At 38.7% G+C, this 22120-nt stretch overlaps 1 protein-coding gene across 1 annotated transcript in view; it reads right to left on the bottom strand.

The window, feature by feature from the left end:
* Positions 1-4418: 4418 nt before the first annotated feature.
* The window catches only part of MROH9 (maestro heat like repeat family member 9), a gene marked incomplete at both ends in the record, with an annotated part of 57774 nt that continues 40072 nt past the window's right edge, over positions 4419-22120 (bottom strand). The window contains 9 exons of the mRNA XM_080931275.1: positions 4419-4684; positions 6380-6442; positions 12157-12259; positions 13031-13147; positions 13241-13393; positions 17387-17563; positions 18442-18579; positions 18815-18935; positions 20803-20940. Of these exons, the coding sequence (XP_080787401.1) occupies positions 4419-4684; positions 6380-6442; positions 12157-12259; positions 13031-13147; positions 13241-13393; positions 17387-17563; positions 18442-18579; positions 18815-18935; positions 20803-20940 (1276 nt within the window). The remainder of the gene's footprint in view (positions 4685-6379; positions 6443-12156; positions 12260-13030; positions 13148-13240; positions 13394-17386; positions 17564-18441; positions 18580-18814; positions 18936-20802; positions 20941-22120) is intronic.

Here is a 22120-nt window from a genome sequence, read left to right as displayed (position 1 = left end):
CTTCTACTTCCGGAGAAAATCCAAGAAGAGACATGCCTAAGTTTTTGGCACGCTCTTTTGGCACCCCGTAAAATCCAAAGAGAGACATGTCTCTCGGAGCTTACTATTTACCTTTTCGTAGTTCTGAATCCACCTCAGCGAACTGAAGGGTCCCCTCGGCGCTCCCGGGTTTCAGCACCACTTGTTCGATCCCGGGTTTCGGCACCACTTGTCGCACGCCCCACTTCCCGCCAGCAGGAAAAGGCGTGCAACAACAGGATTCTTCTTCGAACAACCTTTACTGTATGTTGAAGAGGAAGACACTGGGCAGGAAAAGGCACCCTAATTTATACCCCCCAAGGGTGGTGTGTCGCTGTGTGATTGGCTGCCCGCCAGTGGTCTGATTGTGACGCCCCGAGATGGGCGGTGAGTTGGCTCGCACCACTCTTTGCACATGTGCCCAGTGGTTATTTACCACACTTTAGCTGATTCATGGCACCTGAAACCAGCACCATCTTGTAAGGGCGCAGCCTTCGGCCCTCAACAAATCCTACTACCTGCTGAGCATAGGAGATCTTTTCATCTTCTGATATCTTCTTTAATTTATTTCTTCAAAAATTTGAAGTTCTTGACACATAGGTCTTTTACTTGCTTGGGTAGAGTTATATCAAGATATTTCACTATTATTTGTGGCTATTGTGAAGGGTGTTGTGTTTCCCTAATTTCTTTCTCAGCCTATTTAATGTTTGTAGATGTGATTGCTACAAATTTTTTAAAGTTAATTTTATAACCAGGCAGTTTGCTGAAGGTGTTTATCAGCTGTAGGAGTTCTTTGGTAGAATTTTTTCCTGGGTCACTTAAGTATATACTAGCATATCATCTGCAAACAGCAACACTTTCGCTTCATTTCTTATTTGTATTCCTTTGACTCCATTAGGTGTCTTATTGCTCTAATTAGAACTTCAAATACTATATTGAAGAGACATGGAGGGGGTTGGGAGACATCCTTGTCTTGTTCCTGATTTTAGTGGATTTGTTTAAATATTTCTCAATTTAATTTAATGTTAGCTATCACCTTGCTCTATATTACCTTTATTGTGTTTAAGTATGTGACTTGTACCCCTGATATTTCTAAGACTTTTATCATTAAGAAGTATTGAATTTTGTAAAGAGATTTCCAGCATTTAACAACATGGTTATGCATTTTTCTTCCATTTTAATATGGTAAATTACATTGATTTACATTGATGGACTTTTGTATGTTGAACCATCCCTGCATTTCTTGGATGAAGTAAACTTTATCATGGTAGATGATGTTTTTGACGTGTTTTTGGATTTGCTTTGTGAGTATTTTATCAAGTATTTTTGCAATTTTGACTGGTAGATGGATTTTCTTTCTTGGTCCAATTTATTTGGTTCAATCTATTCTGTAAGCATCTTGTATGTTTATAGGCATCTTTTTATTTATATTAGGGAATTGTTCTTCTGAGATCTTGGTGGAAGTATTTTCTGGGCCTTTGAGCTAGGAATCTTCTTTTTTCCCTATATTCTTAGGTTTGGTACTTTCATAATATCCTCAGATGTTTAATGGATATTTGTGCTAGAAACTTTTTAGATTTAGCATTTTCTTTTTTTTTTTTTTTTTGACCCATTATCAATTTATTCTATCTTTTACACATGACATTCTCTCTTCTGCCTCTTTTATTTTGTTGGTGATACTGTGTCTCTAGTTCCTGTTCTCTTTCCTAAGTTTCCTATCTCCAGGACTGCCTCAGTTTGTGTTTTCTTTATTCCTTCCACTTCCATTTTCAGGTCTTGAACAATTTTATTCATTTCCTTCACCTGGTTGACTGTATTTTTCTGTTTTTCTTTAGGAGGATTACTTGTTTCCTCTTTAAAGGCCTCCATCACTTTGTATTGCCTAGCTAATTGTCCTCAAAGATGCTCCATCATGCAGCATACCAAAACAGATGCAAAGACCCACAGATAGTTGTTAGACAGAGCTCAGGAAGTCTTATGGAAGAGTTGGGGGGAAGAACTGAGGATCCCAGAGGAGATAGGGACTCCACAAGACCTACAGAATCAACTAACCTGGACCCTTAGGGCTTCCAGAGACTAAAGTATCAACCAAAGAGCACACAAGGGTGTGTGGACCTAGGTTTCCCACATATATGTAGCAGATATACAGCTTAGTCTTCATGCGGGTACCCCAACAACTGTAGTGGAGACCTACCCTGACTATGCTGTCTGCCCGTGGATCCTGCTCCCTTCAGTGGGCTGTCTGCTCTGTCCTCGGTGGGAGAGGTTATACCTAGCCCTGCAGTAAATTGAGGAGCCAGGATCCATTAAAAAAAAATTTTTTTTTTAAAGTACCTGAAGTTTCTGAAATTCTTGCAAAAACAATGGAACTGTTGTCTTTCTATAGAAAATTGTTGCTTATCATAGCCAATGGTTTGGATAAAGACTGTGAAGATATAAACGAACCCTGCTAATCTAGTCCTTTCCAAAGAATGCCGCGTATATGAACATCCCAGAAGAAAGAGGCTACCTATGCCAATGTTCTCCTGGGTACGGTGGACTGATCTGTGAAACTACCACTAATTCCTGTGGAGGGAACTCCTGTGGACATGGAGGCTCCTGCCATGGACACCCTGAGCACTCTGTCCGTGTCTGCCTTGTTTCATATTTGCCACTTCTGTAAGTCAGATTACAAAGCATGCTTCCAAGCCCTTGCCACAGTGGGGCTGTGTATCAGGATGGGATCAAAGGCTTTTCCTGCCTCTGTGTGCTTGGATTCCAAGACAGGCATTGTGACTTGGAAGTGGATGAATGTGTTTCTGATCCCGGCATGAATAAGGCTGTCCACCCACGAGAAAGGAAGATGCACATGTGTTTGCCCTCAAGTATATTCTGGTGTGAACTTTAAGTTGGAAATTGATGAATATGGATCTCAGCCATGTCTACATGGTACCACATATCAGGATGCTTTTGGGGCTCACTTCCGTGACTATACACCTGGGTTCCTTGGAGACCACTGTTAACTCAACTTTGACAAATGTGCCAGTCGGCCATGTCTCCACAGAGGTCTGTGTGGATGGAGGGGATAATTCCCACTGTGTTTTCACAGGGACACACTGTGAGACTCTGATGCCTCACTGTTGATCAAAGCCTTGTCATGATGACACAACACGTGAAGACCCTGTTTGACAGCTACATGTGTTGCTGCTAACCTGGATACACACAGATGCTGTGGGTGAGATGGGGATAAATAAATGTAGCAGCGATCTCTGCTGATTGGGAGTGGGTGAGAGAGAATGTGACGTGCTGTCCTCGGAAGATCTATATGGTAGCCTGCCTTTCTCTTCCAACTACCTTGGAGCCTCAGGCTATGTTTATATCTGTCATCCTGGGCTCAGAGACAGGAAAAGAACTTCTCTGAGAGGCTCCACTCAGCAGATAAACAAAACATGCACAAAGACCCATATCCAGACATTAGACAGGGCTAGGGAAGTCCTGCGGCAGAGTTGGGGAGAAGAATTGAGGAACCTGGAGAGGACAGGCGTTCCTTAAAACCAACAGAGTCAACAAACCTGGGCTCATGCGGGCTCTCTGAGACTGAACCACCAATCAAAGAACATACAATAGCTGGGCCTAGGCCATGCAATCCGTAGCAGATATGAAGTTCGGTCTTCATGTAGATCTTTCAACAACTATAGTGGAGACTAAACCTGACTCTGTTGCCTGTCTGTGGATCCTGTTCCTCTAACTGGCCTGTCTTGTCTGTCTTCAGTGGGAAAGGATATACCAAGTCCTACAGTGACTTGAGGTAGTAGGGTGGATTGGTTCTTAGGAGGGACTTTTCCCTTCTCAGCGGCCGAAGAAAAGGGGGTGGGGGAAGGGTCATGTAAAGAGGGCACTGGTAGGTGAGGGGGGCTGAAATTGAGTTATAAAGTGAATAAATAAATAAATTAATTAATGAGTGAAGAGATAATATTTAAGATTATTTTCTTGTGCTTCAGGTAATCCAGGTGCAGGGTGCAGTTTAAGGCTACTGGTATGCTTTAAGGGGACAAGGACTTGGGGTAGGGTCTTGGGGCCAGGTTGTCTCTGGTGGAAAACAGGCAGCGTTGTGACTTGGAAGATGAAACCCTGGAGACAGGGTACTGAGAGGTGCTTTCAATCAGAATGTTAGGACATGACAGCATCAGTGCCTACCCACTTAGATTCAGAAAGTATGAAAATGCACCTCGGGTTTACCAGTGTGGTATGAAATCATACCACATGATTTGGGGTTTTGTTCATTGCCAGACAGGTGGTAGACTGTTTAGATTTATATATTTTAATAGAAAATTAAAAGGATTGGCAGTAACTTTAAATATTTCTCAGCAAAAGATTTAAGCAGAGACAGGGGTTAAGAGGCAAAGGGCATGCACTTCTTTCTAAGAATATTCAGATTTCTCCACACCGGGTCCTGCCAGGCTATCTTCCTTAGTGCTCTCTTCACTTTGCTCCTCGGGGGCTATAATATGGGACACATCATAAATGAGCTTCAGCTTTTTGGTATGGAGCATCTTAGCGAACTTTCGGAAGGTTTGTTTGATGGTTGAAGCAGTCATTCGATTGGCCATTTCCTTAAAAAGTTTATGGGTTTTTTCTGCCAACTCCTTGATCACAAAGTCTTCTTCCCGGGTCAACCGCTCAATAACTGTAACAGCAGAGGGGCTCTTAGTTCAAGGTCTAGCTGACTTCAAGCAACATTAAGTTCAAGCAGTCACTTTTCAGCAAGTCACGTTCCCTTGTATTCTCCCTTGCTCTTTGTTTGACTAATATCAGTTATTAAAGAAAAACAAAAATAGTTGCCAAATTTATGGCAAACATATGTACAAAGCATTCTACTCAGTATTGTAAGGAAAGACTCGTGTATATTGTATTGGTGATAATCATGTAAGGCATTGGAATGAGTCTAAGTGATTATTAATAAATAGGAAATTGATTCAAAGTAAGGTTACCATACAATAAAATAACACATGTATTTTACTATAAGAAGGTCATGATATAGTCTCTGGAATGAAAATACACTTATGATAAACAGCCTTACACTTGCCACAATCATTCCGCTTCAACTTTCCATGTGCTGGGACCATAGGGTGAGCAATCTTATCTAATCTTTTGAATAAAAGAAACAGAACAAAGAGGAAGGTTTTAGGGAAGGAGAGGAGAAGATGAAAGGAAAAAGACAAAGATCTGAGGAGGAATTAAAGGATTGAGTGTAGTGCTCAGCATTGATCAGGCAGTCAGAAGTGCTGAATGAATGAAAGGGACTGGATGGATGAAGGAGAGATAATGATGGGTCAACTGGAAACAATGTAGCAACTGAACCCTGGGTGGGAGACACTGACAAGGGGGGCATCCTATGAGTAGTACAGTGTGAAAGTTCATGGGAAACTCATGAACTTCTGCAGTTTGTTGAAATTTCTGTGAATAATGGTAGTTTTCAGAAAGAGAGAGAGAGAGAAAGAGGAAGAGAGATAGAGAAAGGGAGAGGGGGAGAGAGGAAGGGAGGAAGGAGGAAGAGAAAGATGAAGGAGGAGGAAGAGGAGGAGGAGGAGGAGGAGGAGGAGGAAGAAGAAGAAGAAGAAGAAGAAGAAGAAGAAGAAGAAGAAGAAGAAGAAGAAGAAGAAGAAGAAGAAGAAGAAGAAGAAGAGACAAGCAGAAAGCTATCCTAGTTATTTTCTTTGTTTTTTGTTTTAGGTTTATTTATTTATGTCCATGAATGGTTTGCCTGAGTGTATATATGTGCAACACTTGTGTCCCTGGTGCCTGAGGAGGTCAGAATAGGGTGTTGGACCTTTTGGAAATGTCTTGTGGATGGCTGTGAGTCCCATGTTAGTGTTGGTAGTTGAACTTTGGTGCTCTGCAAGAAAAAATGCTTCTGACTGGTGATTAAGCATCTCTCCAGTCTCCCTGTTACCTGCTATTTTCTAATGAGGCAGTGTAGAGATCCACTCCCAGGATCCAGCCATTTGCAGGAATAACATTACTTTTCTCTTCCCCGTCCTGAATGCAATGATGTTAGTATCCACTAGAATCTAAAATCCATGAGGAAAGGGCCTGCTTTGCTTACTATAGTAACCTAACAACTACATGGTGCTATTATACAGGGCATATTGAAAAGAGTCACAGGATATGTAAGAGGTTCTAGCATGATCATAAGATTTCAGATAATAACTGGTATAAATTTGGAGACTGAAATAGAGACAGAGAGATAAAATTGGGAGAGAAAGAGAAAAAATGTCCCTTAACCTAGTTTCTCTTCTGTAAACCTTATATAGGACTCTTATTTAACTAGAATCAAAGTAGTGAATTTATGTGGATTTATACATGAAAACCCCCATCTTACCCTCAATCATGATGTCAATTTCGTCTCTGAGTAGTAAATGTTCTCCTGATTTCCCCAAGTAACCTATATGTAAGATATAAGCAAAGTTAGACCAAAATAAACTCTCAACACATATCCCCTGTTATTTTGCTATATCCTAGAGTCTCCTGAAACTATATTTTAGTGATTTAAAACAATTATGCTTTAATGAAAAATTAAAGTGTACATATGAAGAATGACCAGAAAGTGAACACACCTTAGCTTTCATGTGGGTTCATGCCCTACAAACCTTTTGCAATTTCTTTCATATGTGTATACAAATGTGTATGTTCCCTCACACAGAACATATTTTAGGCTCTATTATCTTCATTCAGCATAGTTTTGTAAAATGAGATCATGCTCTTTCTTGTTGCAATAGCACATGCATTTCCATTGTTCCGTGCAGAGTAGAGACTTCTTAAAACAGCTGGGCTATTGGCTCATTTTGTTTACATGTCATCTATTATCGACTTCGCTGGTTTGTGGTGGGACCCGGTAGAGTGAGGTCAGGAACCAAAATCTCATGCAATAGACAACTTTATTCAGAGCAACAGACAAGTGACACTCTGAGAGCTAAGAACAGTCACATGCAATGGAGTATTACTCAGCCGTCAAAAAAGATAACATCATAAAATTTGGATGGATCTTGAAATAATCATTCTGAGTGAGGTAACCCAGACCCAGGAAGACAAACACAGTATGTACTTACTTCTAAGTGAACATTAGCCATAAAGTAACCATGCTACAGAGCCAGAAAGGCTAAGTGATAAGAAAGACCTGGGGGAATGCATGGATCTCTCTGGGAAGCAGGAAAGAGCATAGCTTTTGTTGGTTGCCTGGGGGAGGATGATGGGGATTAGAACAGGTGGGATCAAGTTGGGGCTGGAAGGAAGAGAGTATTGGGGGAGATGACTGGCACTGGGTGTGTGTGCATTTCAGGGCATGGTAGAAACCTAGTGCAATGTAAACTCCTAGGAATCTATGAGGGTTACCCTAGAGAGGGTTACTACTAGTAATGGGGGATACAGAACCTGAACTGGCCATCTTTTGTAAATAGGCAAGTCTTCCAGTGGGGGACTGGGGCACCAACACAGCCACAAAACCTTCAACCCACAACCTGTCCTGCCTGTAAGATGTGCACGGGTAGAGTACAGGTGGCACGGAACTTGTGGGTGTGGCCAACCAATGACTGGTTCAACTTGAGACTTATGCTATGAGAGCAAGCTCAGGGCTGGAACTGCCTGATAGGCCAGGAACCAGTGTCTGAATAGCCCAGAGAGCTAAAATAGAACCAAATATGACCAGAAAAAGGTCAGCCAATGATCTTTTCCACAGAGGAATAGAAACCCGTAGTAATGGCCAGTTGTAATGAGTAAGCTGAAGTAAACTCACTCCAATCCACATCTAGGATGGTCACAAAAGCATAAATCAACAACAATTTCATGTTTTTGTTTGTTTTTAAGAAACAGAGCTCACAAGACTCATCTTGCCTTCTTGGGGGGGACTTGTGTTGTCGTTTTTAAAACAACCACACAGAAGTCTTCCCACAGGACTTCATTCTTTGGTGTTATAACCACATATAAGTTGTCTGTGTTTCTGAAAACAACTTTCCATCCATGCTCATGCAAGCAGCACTTTTCAACCCTCATACAAAAGGTCTGGAAGTAGGAGGTGAGCATGTCAGGAAAAGGCTTTCAGGGAGAGATAGAGACATAGGACAGAGTTACAGAGAAAGTGTAGGATAAACCTCATTATACACAAGCATAAAACCATCAAATAAAAAATAAGCCAGAGTCGGGTATGTAGCTCAGGAAACAAGTGTATAACATGATCTCCAGAACCACAGGTAACAGCAACAATAATGAAAACTTTCTCTACATTTCGATGGCTGTTACCACATCTTAGGTATGGTGATTCATAGCGCCACCATGATGAAAATTCATTTCCATTTTCCTATGGCAGGGACAGGGCTGTGTAGAACAACACAGTAAAACGATTGGGCCTTCCACTTCTTAGATGCCCACCGACTTATGAGCAGACAACAAACATGTGGTACATTTATATACTGGGACCCTACTTGCCTGCTAAGAAAAATAAAATTGTGAAACGCGCAGGTAAGTGGATAGAGCTAGAGGCAACATCCTGGGTGAGGTACTCAGACCTGGAAAGACAAATGTTGAATGTTTTCTCCTGTGTGTGGATGTTATCCCTTATACTTTAGATACTGTGTTGCATTTAGAGAATCCTCAGAGGATGAATAAGAACACACAGGTGAGGAGGGTCCTCCAAGGAAATGGAAATAAGGTGCGATCCTACATTCCCTTTTAAAAAATGAAGTTGTGAAAATGTTACATTTAATTGCCATTTTAAAATGTTATTTATACGTCATTATTTTTTTCCAGAATGATTGTACCAGCTTGCAATCCCACCAAAAATAGAGGAGTGTTCTGCTTTCTTCACAGTCTCACTAGCGTCTGCTGTCACTTGAATATTTGATCTTAGCCAATCTGACTGGTGTGAGGTTGAATGTCAGGGTTCTTTTTTTTATTGAAAAACTTTATTTTAAAAAACAAAGATAAATATTATTTTTTTACCAGACTCTTTTCTATGGGTTTTAATTTAGATTTTAGAATTGAGACTTCATCTTGGTGGAATTTTTCTTTGATAAATACTTGATAACTTAGTTGAAGGTCTATTTTATTGGATATTAGACTAGCAACTACAACTTGGGAGCATGTGCTTGGAAAACTTTTTTTCCAGCCTTTTACTCTGAGGTAGTGTTTGTCTTTGCAGTTTAGGTGTTTTTCTTGTATGCAGAACAAGGTGGATCCTTTCTGCACACCTGTCAGCTTGTGTCGTTTTATTGGGAAATTGAGTCCTTTGATGTCGAGGGATATTAAAGACCGATGACTGTTAGTTCTTTTTTTTTTTTTTTTTGTTAGAGGAGAGAGAGAGAGAGAGAGAGAGAGAGAGAGAGAGAGAGAGAGAGTCTCTTCTTTTAAGTCTGTTGTGAGATGATTAATTTCTTGTGTTTTTCTAGGTGTAGTTACCCTCCTTGTATCGGAGTATTTTTTGTCTAGTATCCACTGTAGGCTGGATTAATGGAAAGATATTGTTTAAATTTGTTTTGTTATGGACTATCTTGGTTTCTTCATCTATGGTGATTTAGAGTTTTGCTCGGTTGGCATCTGTGATCTCTTAGGGTTTGTATGACATCTGTCCAGGATCTTCTGGTTTTTAGCATTTTTCTTGAGAAGTCTGGTGTAATTCTGATAAGTCTGCCTTTATATTTTACTTGGCCTTTCCCCCTTACAGCTTTTAATATTCTTTCTTCACTCTGTGCAGTTAGTGTTTTGATTATCATATGGTGAGAGTATTTTCTTTTCCAGTCCAATCTATTTGGTGTTATATACTATTCTGATATATTTTTGGTCATCTCTTTTTTTAGGCTAAGGAAGTTTTCTTCTGTGATTTTATTAGAGATGTTTTGTTAAAGAGTTAAAGATGTTTCATGTTTCCCTTTGAACTGGGAATATTCTCCCTCTTTTATAGAATTTTCTTTGCAAAATGTCTTGATTTTACAGTCTTGGCAGTCTTTTATTATGGCTTTTATTGTAAATTTCACATAGAAAACTTATTTACCCTGTGATTATCAAGTACACATTTTCCATGTTAGTCAAGTATTCTTTAAATTATAGTTTCAGTATTAGTGTTGGCTCTTTGAATATTTGACCATCTGGAATTTGTTTAATGCCAGAGCAAATAATATATTTCATATAATATACCGTACATTTAAAGAATATTGCATATATTTCATATTTTCATCAGTTAAAGTTTGTGGCTTATCCTTATATAATTTGGAGGCTATTTCTGAATATTCTTATTTTTATTTTTTTCCTGTCCATTGCATGTAAACTTTATTTACTGTAGCTACGCTGACATCTGGCATGGCTACTTGTCTTTTGGGATGCTTTGGTTTAGAATCTTTACTATTCCTTCACATGACTTCTTTATATTAACTTAAAAAATTAATGTATCAGCTTTGAAAACAAACTTAATATATGTATGAAGTTCAAAAAAATCATTGACTTTAAACTTTATCTCTTCATTCTCAAAATAGAATTTATATTGTACTCATTCTTCAATTTCATTTTCTTTGACAATGTTCACACGCCGTCTTCATGTGTGCTGTGCACATATCTCAAAGTTTTTTATTCCCTCTATCAACCTACCATTCCTTCTTTCATTTCTCCTTTCTTTCTCTCTTTCCCAGCTCCTCCTCCTAATCTCACCCTGTTTCTTTGCTTTCTCCTTCCCTCTCATTTCTTCTTCCATCATTTTTGTTCCTTCCTTCTTTCTTTCTACCCATTATAAATGGGATCATTTCTTCTCGTACATTTCCTATTGGGTTATTCATTTGTCCTTTAATATATAGAACAATGATTGTTGTATAAGATTTATGAGATTTAAATTACATTTTAAGCACACACACATTCACACACACAAACACACACACATCAAAAAGTACATTCTAAAGCATCACAGTAGTCTGGACACTAATCCCTCCTGTATGACATTCATTCTTGGTGATGAATGGCTGATCTCTCCTGTATTACATTCATTCTTGTTGATGATTGGCTCACCTCTTCTGTATGACTTTCGTTCATGGATGATTGAATCATCACTACTAATGAGTAAAATGGATTTACTCATTTTCTGGTTACAGTTGTTTTCCTTTTCTGTGATGCTTATGTGTCTTTCCTCACACTTGTCCCTGTGTTACAAAGTCTTACTTCCATGGGCTTTGCCTTGTTTTATCAGATGCATTCTGTATATTTTTAGATACACTCACTCTTTATGGTTTTAGATCTGCAGAATTATTTACTGTGCAAGTCATCAATTTGATAAAAATACCTTCTATTTTCCTCCATTTCTCCCCTTGAATTACCTTTACAGAAAATCCTGCTGCTTTTAATGAAAAAGTTATTTATTGAGGGTTCCCAGTTTTAACACAGAGACGAAAAGCTCCAGGTTTGAAGCAAAGTTATAGAATATGGCTCTGTCTGTCTGTGCTGGTGTCTGTCTCTGTCTCCCTCCCCAATCCTCTTCCTCCTCACTCCTCACTCCTCTCTTCTTCTCTGGAAACATCACAGATCAGAATCTCTAATGCTCATCACAGTTCAACTATCAGCAAGACTGGGCATCCTAAACTACAGGATTATTAATTTCATCTTCATAGTGAGAGAGTCCCGAGGGAAACTGCTGTTGGTCAGATTTGTCCACGGTCGAAAGCTTCAGTTGCCTTCTTCTCTCTTAGTGTCTTCCTGGGCTTTCCCATATACATTTTATATACATTCTATATTTAAACATCACTGAATCTGATAGCTGTTATTTATTTGTTATAGTTTTACTTCTAGGTATTCAGGTTGTATTGAACATGATCTTTGTATGAAGTTTTAAATTACTCTTGTTCTTTTGATAGTGGTTTTAGGCAGACAAGGGAGTAAAATTAAATTATAAAATCTTATTATCCATCTTGTTGAACACATTTTATACAATTAGTAGTAATACAGATATACACAATTTGAGTTATAAAACAGAACTCTAAGTCAATCACACATATCAACCTCTACACATCCTTTTTATCATGACAGGTATTGACAATCATGAAGATTTGTAAATGTTTTAATAAATATTTCTGAATTGAACACTATTTTGTACATTCAAAGACAAATTGGGTAATAATGGAAATTATTTACCTACTAATATAATGGCTCCTTTCTTTAGAAAGGTTCGCGAGCTCCCCAGGAACCCTAAAGTATCAGATATTAAGTCTGTAATGTAGCTTTCATAAGAAGAAATCTGAGAATAAAAAAGGAAAATAAACTTTTTAATAAACTTGCTTCCTCTAGAAAAGTGTCAAGGCAAGGGACATTAATTACTTAACTACTCATATAAAATTAAGACCAATTTGTAACTTGAAGATTTTCTTGTATGAATTGTACTGTTCTGGTTGCTGACTGGGATTAGTATGTTTTTGACATTATTCTGAAACCAGTGCTGTGCTTCTAACCCATGTTTGCATTTCTAATCTGGGCTGTTATTTTCTCATCTCCATGCTTCTACCCTTGTTTATACTGTGTTTCAAAGGACCAGTTCACAAAGTCATGACATAATAATTAATTTTCCTTTCGGTGATGTGACATGTTCTATTCGAGTTTATATTACAATCACAGCTCAAAACAGGAGGAGGCAAATTGAATGAATGATCAATGTTGAGGGTGTAAAAATTCTCTTTCTTTCGTTGTTAACAGCAGTTCCTGCCCTGAGGCTTGAGACCCCAAAGAGACCATCACAAAACAAAGATATTTACATTGTAATTTATAACAGTAGCAAAATTATAGTTATGAAGTAGTAATGAAAGTAATTTTATGGTTGGGGGTCAACACAACTGTGTTAAAGGGTTGAAGCATTAGGAAGGTTGAGAGCCACTGCTATAAAGCCCTTACATCCATGATAAGTATTATTTTCTTGTATCTTTCTACAAGATCTTCCCTTTTGCCATGGCATCTCTCACCATTTGTGGGATTTCAAGGTTGTGCTAACACCTCTGATGACAGAGGTGCCACTTACAAGGTTGTTGCAAACATCAAGAACCACGGACTCAAAATTGTAAGTGTCCTCTTGGAGCAGATGTGCTGTTGACCACTCCAGTTGTGTAACGCAAATAGTCAGTGTATATCTACAAGCCTGAGCGATAGAAAAGATCAGTGAGGCTTGATTTTCTGTTACACAAAACACTGTGATACTTTTAATGAAGAGAAATAATATCAAGACTTTTACATTCACAATTCTTGTTTCCTTAGACTCCAGAAACAGGATCAGGGGCACAAGGCTTCCTAGGACTATATGCCGCAGCATCCTGTTATATTGATTCATGTCCACAAGTAGTTCACCAAAATGCCGAATGGCCATGCACTGAATGCCACCATTAACCTGCAATGTGCACACAAGACAAGCTCAGGTTTTCAGTTGACCATACCAGTGTTACTTTCTTTAATGCTGGTTTATATCATGATACTGTATATATCATATCTATATATGATATATTTGATATACACTAAGTGTTTATATGATATATACATAGACACACACACACATAAAATTTTTAGTAAACATTGGGCTTGTTAGTGCTTCTTTTAATTTAATGACAGTAATTGACTAACCATTATTCATTATAGCCAAGATATAAGTGCCTATTAATAGATGAATGAGCACACACACAATTTACGACATAATAAAAGCATAAAGATTATCATCGCAATGATCTAGCTAAATCAGGAGAGCATTATACTGAGTAAAACTCAGCCAGGCATACAGAGAGTGCTTCCCGATCTCACTTACATGTCTCATTTTTTGGACTCATAGTTACAGAGGCTGAGCATCGCTCAGAGTTGTACGGGGCAAAGGTTTGCTGAGGTCATATAAAGGTGTTTACCATTCAAACATATGCTAGGTGACAAATGTATTATTTGTCATAATTTAATATCACCATACCGTGCATGGTTAATATGCAAAGATTTATTTGTTTAATATACCTTAAAGTGTTACCTTAATAAAATTTTAAGCTCTACTTAAAAAGAAATTATAAAACAACTCCATATTTTCTGGTCTTTTTGTTTCATTTTGGGTTTTTTTTTTTTTTTGATATTTTTAAAAATCTTGTTGGCTTTCTATCACTTTATTTTGATTTTGAGAGGGGGAGAAATAGCTAGATAGCCAGATAGATGGTAGATAGATAAATAAGAAGCTGGGTAAGTAGGGGCATGGGAAATATGTAGAAGAAGTTATGAGGAAGTAAAATATGAGCAAAATATATTGTATAACATATTTTAAATAAAAAGACACGAATCAGATTAAGTATTCTATTTAGAAATAGAAAGCCAATAAGATGAAAAAACAAACAAAACAAAGTGGGTTTCTTAAATTTAGGGAGATAGTAGTTAATAACACTTAGAAAGTATAAAGCAGAATAATATGTGTACGATAAGGTCATTTTATGAGCACGCAGAGTCATGTGAGCACGCTGTGCTCTGTGCCCACGGCCCTACATTTCAATGGGAATTCTGCTCCCTGGCACACAATTTGGTTTCCAAGAAGCATTTGTGCCAAGCCAGAAAATAGGATGGGGTTGTACCATGGCAACTCAGAGGGCAAATATAATTTTAAATTAATTTAAAAATCACATCAATTTATGTTAAAGAAGCATTTATGATTTTATCTTGAATATATTTTTTAAATATACCAACAAGTTTATCAGTCATGTGACCTTCTGTGAATATTAAAATCTCTTTGTCTCAGTGTTTTACATGTATGTGGATAAATGAGAAGTCTCAAGACATACAACTTTCTGGTGAGATTTCATTTCAAGTCTGTTTTCATTTGCCTTTTCTGAATGGCTATGAATGTTGAATATTTTTTAAAAAATGTTTCTCAACTATTTTTTTATTTTTTGAGAATTCTATTTAGTCCCATACCTCAATTTTTAAAAGTTGTTTGTTTTTCTAATAATTTTTCAGTTTTTTATCATTATTCTAGATATTAACCCTCTATCAAATTTATGGGCATTCTCTTCTGATCTGCACATCCACTAGAGCAGATTGACGTGTCTGCCCCTCTCAGCATGCTACAGTCTGCAGGTTTCCCAGAAGAACTGTAGCAGCCAGGGTAACAGGTTAGACACCCACCCAAATAACCACAGCATCTGGGACTACAAAGGAGACCAGCAGATGTGGGACCCCTCCCTTTCACCTGAACCCCATTTTATTTCTGGTCTGTTCATCCTCCAGGGAAGATTTACCTGTCTGCCCCTCTCAACACCCTACAGTCTGCAGGCCTCCCAGGAGATCTGTGGCCAGCAACACAAGAGGCAGGCTACACACAGAGACACCCAGGTGAGTTAACCCCAGAAATAACCAGATGGCAGAGGCAGGTGCAAGAACATAAGCAACAGAAGCCAATATACTTTGGCGCCATCAGAACTCAGTTCTTTCACCACAGCAAGACCTGGATGCCCCAACATACCTGCAAAGCATGGTGCTGACCTACAATCTTTTTTTTAAAAAGATTTATTTATTTTGTGTATATGAGTACACAGTCACTGTCTTCAGACACACCAGAAGAGGGCATCAGATCCCATTTCAGGTGGTTGTGAGCCACCATGTGGTTGCTGGGATTTGAACTCTGGACCTCTGGGAGAGCAGTCAGTGCTCTTAACTGCTGAGCCATCCCTCCAGCTGCCCTGACCTAAAATCTTACCTCAGGAAGATAATAGAGAATTTTAAGAACTCACTGAAAGAAATACAGGGGAAAAGGTAAAAACAGGTAGAAGCCCTTAAAGAGAAAATAAATAAATCCCTTAAAGAAATACAGAAAAATACAATCAAATAGGTAAAGGAATTGAACACAGTGATTCAAGACTTAAAAGTGGAAGTATAAACAATAAAGAAATCACAAATGGAGGCAATCCTGTAAGTGGAAAACTTAGGAAAGAGTTTAGGGGCTACAGATGCAAGCATTACCAACAGAATACTAGAGATAGAAGAGAGAATCTCAGGCATAGAAGATGGTCAAAGGAAATACAAAGAATGAAAAGTTCCTAACCCCAAACACCCAGGAAATTCAAGACACAGTGAAAAGACCAAATCTAAGAATAATAGGAATAGAAGAGAGTGAAGATTCCTAGATTAATAGGAATAGAAAAGAACCAAGATTCCTAGCTCAAATGACCAGAAAACATCTTCAACAAAATCATAAACAAAAACTTCTCCAACTTAAAGAAAGAGATGGCCATAAATGTACAAGAAGCTTACAGAATATCAAATAGATTGGACCAGAAAATAAATCCTTCCACCATATATTAATCAAAATACTAAATTCACAGAGCAAAGAAAGAATATTAAAAGCTATTAGGGGGAAAGGTCAAGTAACATATAAAGACAGACCTATCAGAATTACACCAGACTTCTTAAGAAAAATGCTAAAAGCTAGAAGATCTTGGACGGATCTCATGTAGACCCTAAGAGACCACAAATGCCAACCTAGGCTACCATACCCAGCAAAATTCTCAATTACCATAGATGCAGAAACCAAAATATTCCATGACAAAACAATATTTAAACAATGTATATCTCCTAGTCTAGTCCTGCAGAGGTTACTATAAGGAAGACACTAATACAGGGAGGGTTTCTACACCAAAAACAAAACTAGAAAATTATTATCCCACAACAAACCCCAAACGAACACAGGCATACTCAAACTTTCACGACACAGTGAAAGCAGTGTAAGAGGAAAATTCATAGCAACGTAAAGCCTTGTTGGAGCAGGTGTGTCCCTGTGGGCATGAGCTTTGCCATTCTTCTCCTAGCCACATGGCAACCAATCTTCTCCTAGAGGCCTTCAGATGAAGAAGGAGAACTCTCAGCTCCTCTTGCACCATGCCTGCCTTGACTCTCCCATGCTTCCAACTTGATGATAATGGACTGAACCTCTGAATTTGTAAACCATCCACAATTAAATGTTGTCCTTACAGGAGAGCTGCCTTGGTTATTTTTTTCTGTTCATAGCAGGAAAACTCTAACAAAGGCACTCTTCTATGTGAATTCTCTAAGACTTGGACTGGTGAGCATATAAGCTCTTAATATTATAATAAACGCACTTCTGTGTCTGTTCTATAGAAAGGGAAACTGATTTGCCAAGACTCTTAAGAAATATCTATGTCACCATGATATCAGAGGTAGAAGAGGAATTTACACCCACCCAGCCCAGGTCCAGTGTTAATGAATGTATTTACTAAGCTGAGATTTATCCAGGGACAGAGATAAGTCTTGTGCTGGCTTATTCTAAGATAAAAGATCCTCCTGCCAGATGAGGCTTAACTGAACCACCAAAACTCATAGTTTTACACAGTTAATCGCATCTGTCACTCACATGGTCCATAAGAGGACAGTAGCTGGAAGCAATCCTGACACACACTGTGGAGTAGATGGTCTTGTCCAGCTTGCTCAGAATATTTCGAAGGGTAAGCATGGCCCGGATGATGACAGTGTGCTCTTTGGAAAGGAAAGCGTCTAGGACTGGGAGTAAGAGGTTGCAGACGCTCTCTATCTGTAAAAGAAAGAACATCGGGACTAAGAGAGTTGGTGATGATTGGTATGTACATTCCTGACTTTAGCATGCCAACTGACAAGTCCTCTTCAAATCTAAATCTCAAAACCTAATTACATAAACTTACAGTTAAGTAAAATCAAAAGTAGTATTAAAGGTGATAAATTCTAAATGTTTTGATGATGTATGTTTTATTTTCTACATTCTTAAGGCTATTTTGGTATCTGAATAGTTAAAATATTAAAGTCACTCTATGCACTTCTACCCAATTCTGTTTTGAATAATATGCAGTTGGTATCTTGAAATTAGCCATGGTAAGAATATTTTGATCTTGAGTTTTAGGGAGTTAATACTTACTAACATATCTGGTGGTGTGGTCTCTAAACATGTTTACATAGAGACAAAGCCCCAGAAGCGGATCTGAGCAGTGAAGAAACTGTTTCGGGATTGAGTAAAATACATTGAAATTTGGGGGTTTAAGACATTGGGGCCTGATGAAGTTTACTTGACATGGAAATACATGAGTTCATGCGGAATGACTTAGTGACTCTCATTGCTACTTTACGACTGAGAAAAACAGACCAGTGGACCCCCAACTCAGAATTTCTGGTTCTGCAGCTTGAAATGGACATCCTTTGCATTCCTGACAAATTTCCAGGTGACTTCTGAGCACACCATGGTTTTGTGGAGAAATGATGAGTAAGGTGATAGAATCCCTAAGTTGATTCACATTCTCTCTGTTCGATTGAGTTTCAGTCTTTGATACTTTTAGGTGTATAGAAACTGAAAAAGCACAAAGGTTTCACTACAAGCTGCTGAGCAGTAGGGAAACATCCAATTATGACACGCCGTGCCATACTTCACACATACACACATACTTCGCTGAAAACTGGTGCCATGCTGGCAATTTTCTGAAGGCTCATTTTGCCAACTGAAGGATTGGAATCATTAATCCAGTTTCTGAAGAGGACCAAAAATTCTTCAGGCAATGATTCTTTGAAGAAGTTGTTCAAAAGCTTAAAAAAGAAATAAAGAAAGAAAGAAAAAGAAAACGAAAAAACAACAGTTAAAAATTAAATTAAGAGGTAGAGTCAGGATTATTCTCTGCCTCCCCATTTGACTTCATATGTCTTTTACTTTCTTAAATTTTTATAAGAAAAGTACTTAGGATAATTAGGTGCTGAAGTTTTAAATTTACTCTAGGAATGAGAACGAGAACTCAGCTGGTTACACTCTACTATTGACACTCACTTCAGCAAAGAATATTATGGTGACGATGCTGTCTTCTGACCTTCTAGGACCTTTTACTGCGACCTTGTAGACACAATGCAGGGTCTCTGGAAACTGTGGGAACTTACATTCACTGAGAGTTCTGTAAAGAAGTATAAGGCACCAGCTTAGCCAAGCAGAAAAGTGTTGACCAAGTTAGGAATCAGTCACTACCTGCCTACTACTGACTACCCAGACTAGAGTTATTCTAAACTATTCCCTTGAGTAAGGTGAGCTGCAGCATCAGCACCGCCCGTGTATTGGGTCTGAAGAATTATGCAAGCCTGGATCTCTACAATATTTCTTCCCTTATCATTACCCATTTTCTTTTCTCTATTTTTTCCACACCAAGAGAAGCCCCATTTTTACATAAACTTCCATCAGTCCCTGACCAAAGAGTGAAGAAATATATATCAAAACAGCAATCTAAGGTAAGGTGATAGGCCATTTTATGGCTTCGGGTCACTCTTCCTTTTGGGATACTTGAGCTACTCCAGAGAAAAGATGATAACCTCTTGTTAACTAAGCCATTTTCCAGAAACCCTTGGACAGGAGCCAGGCTTAAACTTGTCTTCATACACTGTCCTGAATCTAATCGATAGAGACAAGATATTGGGGGAGCATATGATAACTTTCTGTTTCAAACTTCAGGTCCTTTTTCTAAACATGTAACTCTTCATTCAAACCACAGAACTCACAAATACAAAGATTTGCCTTCCAGCTGATGTTCTTGTAGGTCCATGGGCTGCATTTTGCGTAGTACTAGGAACAGGGTTGTGATTAATTAATGAATATTTAATCTCACTTTTGGCACAGTGTGGGATGGTACTGTTTATTTAGCTGTTAGTGGCTGCCGGACTGCCAGGAAGGTGATGGGCCTCATTTTATAGTCTTATTGGAAAACCTGAAAAACATCTGCACCTGCATTGAATTGTGCTTTAATGAACTCTGTCTATATTCTTCTTGTGTTACCCACCTATGAAAAATGGCTACTTTTGAAGTCACAAAGGTCTAGTTTTCTAGAATCTATAAGGATAGAAAAAATTTCCCCACACTGTCATGTTGTAGGTGCTCATGTAGCTGTGGGACTTTTCTTATCATTCCTTTTTCCCCCAGAAATCCATATAGTCAAAATTGGTGAAGAGCAAAATAAACCTATAAGATTTACTTGTTATACTAATTAATTAATTCTTTGTATTTGGAAATGATCTAATTCATATGACATGACTTTTATCTTTTGGGTTTTGCCAATTTAAAAATATCTAGATAAGTATAGTGTTTATTTAAGTAGATATATTCTCAAAGTTCATATGCCAACATGATACTGCATCTAAAGCCCATGGACCACATAATAAGTATCCTCCGAGTTTGTCCCAATTATAAAGTGTCTTTCATGTCACCAAGGCCCTGTATTCTTGTCTTCATTGTTGTTATTGTACAGAAAATATGATCTCTATCATCAGAAGAATCAATTAAAAACAAACTAAACAGTCTCCAAACATTTCTGGTTCAGGAAACTTTAAAAAAAATCTTGTCTATTATATTATCCAGAACATGTTTGGCTTATTGAGTATTTATCTTTGCTAGACCTCTCTAAAGCTAAAGGGCAATGGGCACTTTTAATTGTCCTCAGAACAGGAAGCAAGTAACATCAGAGAGGAAAATATCATATTATCTTTCAGTTATTAGTATGTAAAAGAGAACACTATTCTATTTGTGGGTGGGTTTTGATGTGCCATTGAAGGGAGTGGGGCTGGGTGTCTCTGTATCATTGAATAAGAGGAAAAGAAGGGGGAGGCTAAAAGGCGATCTCGGGATAAATCTTCAAATCACAAAAACATGTCAGAAATTAAGTTGCATAGTAGACTATTAGAAAAGCTGTAGAAAATGTTTCCATATAAGACACCCTAGAAAAGATGAGGATGATGAGACAGAGAACAAGAGTTCTACCCAGAGTTCCCTGTTCTTACTTCGTGATGAGATGGATCCCATACTGGTGATCCATGACTTGAGAAAACTGGTCCCAGAAATTCTTTCTCTCCAGAGATTCATTCACTTCCTCTAGTCCAGAGCAGTTCAGCAGAGCCTTCAGAGCGTCTCTTACATAGCTGAGGCCCAGAAAAGAGAAGATATTTCAGGACAGTGACTAACTACACATAACCTTCCATTCCTGTCTATCCTGAGAAGCATACAGTTTTAGAGAGAAGAGTACTTTAGGGGAAAGTAATTGTTAAATGATTTTTGTCTTTCCCAATGAACAGTGCACAGACTACACAAGTTAAAATAAAATGGTAACATATAAAATGTAGTTAGAGTAGCAGTAGGAATTTACTATCCTACCCAGGAAGGCAATGGCTTGGTAGACCTATCAATTTCCTTTGAGGGATGTCCTAAGTAATCAGAATAGGTTCTTATCTTCTTGGGAGTGGCTTGGTGTGTGTCTTTAAAAAGTACAATGAATATATTATTTTTTCAACTTTTTTTTTTTTTTTTACCAATAAAGGTTCTTTGTGACTTTCACATCATGCACCCCAGTACCACTCATCTACCCATTCTCCACACCCTTGCAACGTGGAAGCTGTAGTATGCAGTATGTCCCATGGTATACCCTTTTGCCCACTTTTTTTTTTTATTGCAATGAGTCATTGGTTTGGTATGAGGCCTATGGCTTCTGCTACTCCACTGATACTGGAACTTCACTGGAACTCCCTTCTCATATCCTGTTGTTGCCCTGTGTCATGGAGATCCTGTAATTCTGAATCTGTAGAATGGGTCCCTTCATGTGCTCCAGCAGTTCATTGATGGAGTAGAGGTTCAGGCGGGCCAGCTTAAAGTCCTGCATCTGTGGCTGAAGATTATCTGAGCTGGTCAGTCCTCTGGATCTCCCTCTCCCCAATTCTCAGGGTACCCTGTTCCCAGGCCAGGTACAGAGCCAGCTCTCCTATGTGTGGCAGCTGGTAAGGGACAAGGCCAGTTCTCCCCCACTCATGACCCCAGTGCTAGCTCTCATGCTTGCCATACGTGGTGAGGGGCTAGAGAGGCGAAGCGGGCGTCTCTTCGTCATCTGTACTACTGCAGAGCAGTAGCTCCCTGCCCTGAGAACTCATCTGTGCCCACACTATGAGAGGCGTGTGGTTGGTTGTCTCACACTTGCTATTTTCTGGGAATGTTGGGCTACTAAGTGATCACATGTTCACAGGCCAGAACACACTGAGAATAGACATAGTCTTTCTCTGCCACGGAATGACACACACACACACACACACACACACACACACACACACACAG

This window comes from Micromys minutus (genome assembly GCF_963924665.1).
Source record: "Micromys minutus genome assembly, chromosome: 1".
Taxonomy (NCBI): domain Eukaryota; kingdom Metazoa; phylum Chordata; class Mammalia; order Rodentia; family Muridae; genus Micromys; species Micromys minutus.
The sequence above is the reverse complement of the archived record's forward strand: the minus strand, read 5'-3'. Positions and strand labels throughout refer to the sequence as shown.